Source organism: Erinaceus europaeus, chromosome 10, assembly GCF_950295315.1.
Source record: "Erinaceus europaeus chromosome 10, mEriEur2.1, whole genome shotgun sequence".
Lineage (NCBI taxonomy): Eukaryota > Metazoa > Chordata > Mammalia > Eulipotyphla > Erinaceidae > Erinaceus > Erinaceus europaeus.
The window spans coordinates 12985413-12994790 of record NC_080171.1 but is presented as its reverse complement, the minus strand read 5'-3'; the positions used below and the strand labels follow the sequence as shown (position 1 = coordinate 12994790).

Here is a 9378-nt window from a genome sequence, read left to right as displayed (position 1 = left end):
GGGAGAGGGAGAGAGGGAGGGAGAGGGAGGAAGCGGGAGAGAGAGGGAGGGAGAGGGAGAGAGAGACGGAGGGAGAGAGAGAGGGAGGGAGAGGGAGGGAGAGGTTGGTTTTCGGTAGAAACAAGTAAATAAATAGATACATCAATGAACCACTGGAGGTGGATCTTGGTGTTTTCAGGAAGGATCTGCTAAGAACGAGTCGCCCACAGGCAGGTGCTGAGCAGAACAGCCAGCAGAGCCTACGAACAGGAGGGCTGGGAAGAGACGCTGTCTGTCTCAGCCTGTTGCAGGTACAGTCCTCTACTAAAGAGTCTTTCTGTGCCCTCCTCCCATTCCTGATATTTATACATTGAGTTTTCACAACAGGAATCTCCAAGTTGTCAGTAATGGTTTCTCCTGAACAAGTTGCAGCCTTTCCTGTCACTGAGTGGTCACACCTGTTCGTTTTCCCCAGTCCCCATCATTTCCTGCAGCTAAAGCCCGGAGTACCTCTCTCCCCCAGCGGGCCCCAGCAGCTCAGCTTAAACTCTGAACAGAAAGAGAAGCAGATAGCCCCCTCCCAACACCCAGCAGTCCCCCATCAGCTTGACTCTGAAGCCCTTTAAGAGAGAAAACGGCAAACCTTGAGGCCGCCTTTGTCATCGGGCAGCACTGGGACAGTCCAGGGCTGTCGGACCTTTGAGTGGGGCAGAGGTGGTGGGTGGCTGGGCCGGCCTTTGTCTTTATTCACCTGCATGCAGACAGATGCCAGCAGTCGGACCAGTTCCGTGTCTATGGGCACAAAAGGCACTGTTTTACCTGCAAAGGTATCTGCTGGGCCTCGGGGAAGGGGTTCAAGATAAGGTCCCTTTAGGACTCAGCCCTGAAACTTCAGCGTCTGTGTGACTCAAACGCAGACACCTGCCTCTCCACCCTGTATCCACAAGCCCCATAACCAGGAAGGAAAATCAGAAGCCTCCCTCACCAAGAATGTAGGGGTGGCGGTGTGTACTTTGAAACAGTACAGACTGGGGGCGGGAAGTGGCACACTTGGTAGAGAAGACACATTCTCAGTGCAAGGACCTGAGTTCAAATCCCAGGTCTCCAGCTGTAGCGGGGAAGCTTCACAAGTGGTGAAGGAGGATGAGGATGAGAAGAGAAGGAGGAGGAAGTGGAGGAGGGGGAGGAGGAGGAGGAGAACAACCACCCACGTGGGGAGATTCTTACTTTCAAAGGGCGTGGGAAGTGGGGAGGATGCAAAGGAGAACAGACATATTCAGACAGAGTGTGAGGTGCAGAGACGCTGACCCTGAATGAGGTGAACCTAGTCTGGGCGCCTCCTTCCACACGGGGTGTTCAGGGTGGTATGGCTGGGGGCCCCTCTTGAGAATGAAATGGAAGCCAGTGCCTGTCTGTAGAATGTGCTGCTTGGAGAAGGGGAGGCGGGTGAGGGCGACAGGCACGCTGGCAGTCAGGAAGGGGACTCAGCCTGCCAACGTACTATCCAAGAGGGGCCCCAGGTAGACTCACCTGGGACTGCGGCGGCGGTGAAAACTCACCTCACAACACACCTGGGGACCTGGCACTGGCCTCAAAGCCACGTGGGTCACACACCCCAACCCCCAGCCCAAACTTCTCCCTCTCTGAGCAGGAACGCCAGTGCAATTAGAGAGATGACAGGTGAGAGAGATCTTGTCCCTGGAGCTGGCTAATTGGAAGGGGGTCGTGGTAGAGCAGGTGTCAGCTGAGGGCCAAGAGAGTTGGGGCTAGTAATGGTGACAGCCTGCCAGGCTAGCCTGAGGGTGCTTCTTCCTGAGCACGAGCTCTCTGGGTTGGAGAGGACTGGAGCCAACCTAGGCTGCTGCGTGGGAGAGGGATCAGGAACTCATGCCGGGCTAGCGTCGCAGGAGAGACTCTGGGACACGTGGAGCCAGAAGGCAATCCAATGTGTGTTTAATCAGAAAAGAAGATTCTTTTATACATCCCAAGAAGGAAGTGGTAGGGTGTGACTAGGAGAGGGGGTGGAGCGAAAAGAGAGTGCAAACCAGTGGGATTAAACCAGTGCCCTGCAGACAGGGCGGGTCTCAGGTAAAGCAATGATTATGTAAATAGACCACAGCCTTAAGCACTGGAGCAGGGGGGAGCTGGCAAACTGCCCAACAGCAGCCCACTGTGGCAGCCTCCACCTACACACTGGGGCTGAGGGAGTCCCTGTGCCATCCCTGACTCTCCGTATTAAAGGGGCCTTTCCGAGGAGGCTGAAGGAGAGCAGCAGTGCTAGTGCAACAGACTTTCATGTCTGAGGCACCAGAGGCCCCAAGTGCAATACCTGGCACTATCATAAGCCACAGCTGGGCAGTGCTATGATGGGGGTGGAGGCATGGGGGTACAGTTTCTGTTTGCACCTGAGTCATCTGATTTCTGGCTATAAAGCAGACACCATTCTGGGATGTGTGTAGACTGACAAGACAGACCTTGTAGCCTTTCCCTGGAGTCTGGTGCTGTGGGCGTGTGGGGGTGGGGAAGCCTCAGGTACCACCCAGTCTCCAGTCGCAGCCCAGCCTATAGCCATATGCTAGGAGCTCCGTGGGGTTAACTGCTAAGTGAGTACTTGAAACAGGGAATCTCTACTCTGGGTCGGAGAAAGGCCCCAAGGGCCTACGGCTGTTCTCAGGAACAACCCACCGGGATCACTCAGCAGCATCACCAGGTCAAAGGCCGTGTAGCCGTTCTTTGCACGGAGAGTGACATCCGCCCCTTGGTTCAGCAGATATTTGACGATTTCTTTGTTCCTGGGGAGAAAAAAGGGGAACAAAGCTAGTCAGAGTCCCTGCAAGCAAAAGCACGGCTCCCCTTTTGGGTAACAAGAGTGCTAATGGTGACATTGTGAGGGTCCCGCATGTCCCGAGGGGCCTGGAACACTGCAGGTCATCTCACCCGTCTCCCTCCACCCCGCAGAGCGGTCAGCTTTGGCCGTGATGGAAAGCAAAACCTCTGTGCACCTCCCACAGAGGGAATGGAAACTGAGGGCCATGCAACTGAGGCCGTGTGCAGACCCGCCATCCATATGCCCCAGACTGGGTCTGTGCCATGACAGCCTCGCATAAGCCACAGTGCCTCGGACGTCTGTCTGAGGCTCAAGTAAGAAGCTGTCCTGAGGTGACACAGGACAGTGCCATCAGCACCTCAATCGGGCAAAGGAAGCACCTCGAGTCTAGAATCAGATCACACAGCAACTGCAAGGCTGACTGGCCATCTGCCACCAGAGCTTAGTATATATAGGAGGCCTCCGGGGGGGACTGTGGGTGAGAAGGGTCAGAGCGGCTGTCAGCCTGGCTGCAGGGCAGGGCTGCTGGAGCCTCACCACCAGCTGACTCTAAGATGCCAGGACATTACTGGTGCTCCCTGCTCCTCTCCTCCCCTTTTCCCTTTTCCCTTTCCCCCTTTTCCTTCCCTTCCCTTCCCTTTCCTTGAAACCCTCATATCTCATTGACTTGAAACCCTCATATCTCATCAGTGATGTGAAAATGGGATAGACATTGGAAAACGGTTTGGAAGTGACTCAAAAATTTTAAGTTATCTTGTGATCTGGCGACTCTGATCCTAAGCAGTATGCATGAGAAAACAGATGTCTCCTCCAAAACAGTCTTTATGCTCACAGGATTGATAGGCTGGATTTAAGGAACACTCCAAATCGACTGGTCACTGCCCAGCACAGATCAGCCTATAGAAACGGGTCTTTCTGTTTCTGTAGAACATATTCCTGCGTGCCAGGGTCTCCTGGCCATGAGGGAAACTCTGTGATGAGGTGATCTGAAACCTGGACAGAGGCATGGGAATGCAGGGTAGAAGGAGCCTGTCTGGGGTCAGGTGGTGGTGCACCTGGTTAAGTATGCAAGGTCCTAGGTTCAAGGCCCTGATCCCCACCTGCAGGGGGAAAGCTTCATAAGTGGTGAAGCAGGTCTGCAGGTGTCTCTGTCTCTCCCTCTCTATCCTCCCTCCCTTCTCAATTTCTCTCGGTCTCTATCCAATAAATCAATAAGAAGGAGCCTGCCTGAAGGTCTTCACTGCACAGAACCAGGGGGCTCCCGTCTCAGCCTGCAGCCTGCTACAGAGAGGGTGAGCTGGCACTGACCCGTGGTAGGTGGCCTGCATGAGGGCCGTCCAGCCATGGATGCTGTCCTGCCTGTCAACATCCGCGTGCCTCTCCACCAGCAGCTGCACCAGCGGCAGCTGCCCCGTGACTGCGGCCAACATCAGTGGGGTTGCCCCGTCGCCGTTGACCAGGTTCACATGGTTGGGGTCTTCATCGGCAATCTCTTTGACCAGCTGGAAATTGCCTGTGGACAGAAGCAGTGGCCCAGTGATCTCACAAGTCTGGTACCACACAATGATTTCTCTACCGGGTTCATGCAACAGACATTTGCAAGCCTGGCTCTGCACTGGGCGGCTGGGCATCACGGGGGCTACAAAGATGAGCCAGAGCTTGCCCTGTTCTCAAGGCCCTCTGCCTTGAAAGGACAGCGATGAACACAGAAATAGTTTTTCTTTAGAAAGAGAAGTGTTGGGAGCCGAGCAGTGGCTCAGCAGGTTAAACGCACGTGGCGCCAAGCGCAAAGACTGGCGTAAGGATCCCGATGTGAGCCCCCCTGCTCCCCACCTGCAGGGGAGTCGCTTCACAGGTGGTGAAGCAGGTCTGCAGGTGTCTATCTTTCTCTCCCCCTCTCTGTCTTCCTCTCCTCTCTCCATTTCTCTCTGTCCTATCCAACAACGACGACAGCAATGACAACAATAATAACAACAGCAACGATAAATAACAAAGGCAACAAAGGGAAAATAAATAAAATAAAATAAAGTAAAAGGGAGAGAGAGAGAAGTGTTCCTGATATCTAGAGAGAGGACAGAGCAGGGAAGCACATGAAGCAGTAGCGCTCAGGTCTCCCTTGGGGCTGTGAATCAGAGAGGGCTTCACGGAGGTAGATACCACTTCAGGAAAGGAGGCTTTAGGCTAACATAGGCATCTGGGAGGCAGGAACAGGATCTGGGCGCACTGAGTCTGGAATCAGGGTCTGGGAACCTGTCTCTAGAGTGAGCTACTGTTCTTTATTATATGGAAATGATGCCCCAACATGGGGTCACAGTAGCTTTGGGTTTTTGTTTGTTTGGTTGGTTGGTTTTTGTTTTGCCCTCAGGGTTATCACTGGGGCTTGGTGCCGGCACTACACATCCACTGCTCCCGGCTGCTATTTTTCCCATTTTACTGTACAGGACAGTAAGAAATTGAGAAGGAAGGAGGAGATAGAGAGCAGGAGAGAAAGACAGACACCTGCAGCCTGCTTCACTGCTTGTGAAGTGGCCCCCCTACAGGTGGGGATCTGGGGGCTCAAACCTGGATCTCCGTGCAGGTCCTCGTGCTTAGTACTATATACGCTTAACTGGGTGCTCCACCACCCGCCCCTCTCCCCTAGTAGCTCGTCATCATAGAGACTAAAGTGAGGGCCAGCCAGTCACTTCACAACCACAGAGAGGTGGAGAGCAGAGCAGAGCAGGCTGGAACCCATGCACAGACACTTAATAACTCTAAGCCTGCAGGGTCTAGCTCTCGGGGTGAAACCAGACTCAAGAAACAAGCAAACAAACCAAAAAAAAAAAATGCCTGTTTCTCTCTCAGATCATCTGGATAACCTTGAAAACCGCTACAAACAAAAGGGAGAATGACTTGAGGCACTGTGTTCTTAAGCACATAAGACAATTTCCTAAAATACTTGCTTACCCATTTTCAACGCGTGGAAAATATCAGGTCTCCTTTTCTCCTCATCTGAGTAAAGAGAGATTTTCAAAGTTAAAACCACAGGGAGGGTGAATGTTCCAGGAAAGTCACAGGGGTCTAGCAACATAGCCTTCCTGCTTCTGAAGTGACACACTTTTCAGAACAATCTCCTCAGGGACCTGTGTAACGGCTGAGTCCAGCAGCCTTTCTGGAAGGGTTGCAAAGATGGCAAGGAAATCTTTCAGAGACCGACCCAGGGAGGTCGCCGTTCTGACAGCATTCAATTCTGATCCATATGCATAATGCAACTTTTTTTAAGGCATTTTGAATTTTGGGGATACCTTTTCTTAAACATAACAAAAAAAAAAGCATAGTCTTGGAAAACTGTGAAGTCCTATGAAAGTTAGGAAAATAGAGGGCCCAGGCGGTGGCACACCTGGCTAAGTGCTCACATTACAGAGCACAAGGACCCAGGTTCAAGCCCCTGGTCCCCACCTACAGGGGAAAGCTTCACAAGCGGTGAAGCAGGGCTGCAGTTGTCTCTCTGTCTCCCTCCCTCTATCCTCTCTATCTTCCTTCCCTCTTGATTTCTCTGTGTCTACCCAATAATAATTAAATTAAAAATATTTTTAAAAGAAAAGAAAAGAATTACTCTTGTATCCCAAAGACAAAATGCTCCACCATGAGCGAATTCCAAAGCAGAGAACTCTAAGCTATGGCTGTGGCCACCTCAGAAAAGCCAATGTTAAGTTTTGCTGTTTGTCCTAATTAAGAATCCACCTGCCAGCAACTGTGGGAGTCGCCCCTGACCCAGGCGTGAAACTGCCACCCATCTGGAGTCTTCCTGATGGTATAGGACCCCCGCATCTACCTATCTCCAAAGAGGGGCCTTGCTGCACACACCTGGTGCTGACAACTTCCTCATATCTGTGTCCATCACCTTCCTCTAAGCCTGAGCTAGTGGGTCCCTGATCCTATAGAAATCAGGGACCTGGGTCTTGGATCTTTTGGGAAGAGCTTTAACTGTTTCCCAAAGGCTGTGCAGAATTCATTTGTGAAGCCATTTGGCCCTGGACTTTTATTGTTGGGAAGATTCTTAATAATTGTTTTGGTTTCTTTGTCTGTGATTGGTCCATTTAGGTTTTTTAGTTGCTTCTAGGAATTCTCCCATTTCTTCTAGTATTTCTAGCTCGGTGACATACAGTTGTTTGTAGAAGCTTCACATAGTATTTTGGATTTCTATGGTGTCTGCTGTGATATCTCCCTATCACTTACAATCCTATTTATTTGAGTCTCCCCCCCCCCTTTGTTTTCAGTGAGTGGACAAGGGTTTGTCAATTTTGTTTACTTTTTTGAAGAACCTCTCTGCCCTGATTCAACTTTCTAATCCTATTCCCAACTCTGACACCATCTTCCCAGACAATACTTTCAACCCACCTGCATGTCAGCTGTTGGGCTCAGGCAAAACTAGTAAAGTCAAAGGCCCCTTGGAATAGACCTAAAATAGACTTTCTAGCTTCTTCTAATATGAAGACCCCATCTCATCTGCTCTATCCTTACCTTTAGGTTCCTGATTATTAAACAATTTGTTCTGCTTTATATCTTAATGCTTTTCAGCCACCAAGTTGCAGATGCTACCATGACACCAACTTGACTTCCCTGGGCAGACGACCTCACCAATGTGTCCTGGAACCCCACCTCTTCAGAGCCCTGTCCCACTAGGGAAAGACTGAAACAGACTGGGGGTGTGGATCCACCTGCCAACGCCCATGTCCAGTGGAGAAGCAATTACAGAAGCCAGACCTCCCACCTTCTGCATCCCATAAAGATCTTTGGTCCCTACTCCCAGAGGGGTAAAGAATAGGGAAGCTTGGGGATGGAGCAGCTCCAAGATGACTTCTGTGAATCTGAGCTGCACCTTTGGTCCGGCTTAGCCTCCCAGGGCAGCTGGGAAGAAACTGCAGGCACAAGGAGCACTGAGTCTGGAATCCGTGTATCAGATCAAGCATCGTGTGTGCAGTGACCCATCTCACGGCTAGTTTGCTGCGGAGCAGGTTAACGCGGGGCAGTTGCAGGCCTCAGGAACAGAGGTGGCAAATGCTTCAGCAAAGAACAACGCTGACGGTTCTCAGAAATGAGCGGCACCCACTCCAGCAGGGGGACCCCTAGCTGCAGGATCCTGGAAGTACTCCCGGAGGTCATCAGGGAAATAAGTGAGTGAGTGACCTTGCCAGAGAAAATGCTATTAAGAAACCATTTTGCTTCTCAGTCTGGGAAAGCCAGTCATGTCCCTTTTAGCATAAGAATCTAATCTGTTGTAGGCAGGGCCTTCTCCTGTGAAGACCCTTGGATAGAATAGAGCAGGTCACCTTGACTTGCAGCTGGTTGCTAAGCAACCGTCTAATACAAAGGAATGCCCCTTGGTCAGCTGTGCCTTGATGCCCGGTGACCCTGGCCTGCTGCCCTCCTTGCTCTGACATCTAGTTTTCGTTTCTATCAGAGCTTCTCCAGGAAGGCCGGCCCAGGCCAAGGAGAAGACACACAGAGGGTCACACTGGTGGCGACAAGCACTTGGGTGGGGCAGGTTCTGTAGTTACTATAAGGGGGTTTCTTGGGGACCAGGCAGTGCTGGACCCAGAACACACATGCACCCAGTTGAATATGCATGTGACCATGTGCGAGACTTGGGTGCGCCGCCCCGTCACGACCACCAGAGAGACTGACAAAGTCATCTCCTCTGGACCTGCGTTCAGACTTCAAAGAAGCTGGGCAGAAGGACGGGAATGGGACGACGCATTCTCCCCCCGTGATTGCTACAAACAATTATACTGTCACAATTGATTAATAATGCTTTGGCAGTGCCTGGTGGGAATGGAGAGTCAGGAACATATTTGAAAGTTACATTATAAAAGTAGAGAAGGTGGGTCAACATAGACGGACAAAACAAGTCATGTTATGACCTGCCCCTCATAGAAACAATACAGAGATTGAGGCCTCCCAGTTACAAGTTGACATATTGAAACAAAGAAAGATTAATAGTTAAATTGTACCAGACCTAGATGAGCAGTGGTCCACGACTAGGCAAAGATCTGTATGCCCCCATAGAAGATTAATGGTAGAGATAGCCCTCAGCAAAAGTCTAAAACAATTCTGGGTATGACCTCCCCTGGGAACAGAACGATACAAAGTATTGTACCCATTCTTTACAGTTATGGGGGAATAACATGTAGCCTGCCAAAGCCACAAGACTACTGTTACTTCTTTATGAGCTGGTTGCTTAGGCAACCTAAATGTAACCTGAAAAAAATATAAAAGCTAATACAGTTTCACTATTAAAACGAGTCCAGATTCACCCTCCAATAGAGTGTGGTGTCTATCTGTTCTCCCTCGCCGACTCCTGACCCACCTGGGAGGTTGCCTTCAAGACCCCTGACCCTCCTGCTGCTCATCCACTGAGTGGTCCGTGGCACTTGGGTTCAAGCCCCGGTCCCCACCTGCAGGGGGGAGGCTTTATGAGTGGTGAAGCAGCACTGCAGGTATCTCTCTCTCCTATCTCTCTGTTCATATCTATCTATCTATCTATATATATATATATATATATATATACATATATATATTTCTTTATTGGT

At 50.9% G+C, this 9378-nt stretch overlaps 1 protein-coding gene across 1 annotated transcript in view; it reads right to left on the bottom strand.

Annotated features, from left to right (window-relative positions):
- Positions 1 to 601: 601 nt before the first annotated feature.
- ANKS6 (ankyrin repeat and sterile alpha motif domain containing 6) overlaps positions 602 to 9378 on the bottom strand; it is a 30541-nt gene continuing 21764 nt past the window's right edge. Inside the window, exons 3-6 of the mRNA XM_060198987.1 lie at positions 5753 to 5797; positions 4115 to 4319; positions 2665 to 2771; positions 602 to 771 (exon numbers count right to left, since the gene is read on the bottom strand). Of these exons, the coding sequence (XP_060054970.1) occupies positions 602 to 771; positions 2665 to 2771; positions 4115 to 4319; positions 5753 to 5797 (527 nt within the window). The remainder of the gene's footprint in view (positions 772 to 2664; positions 2772 to 4114; positions 4320 to 5752; positions 5798 to 9378) is intronic.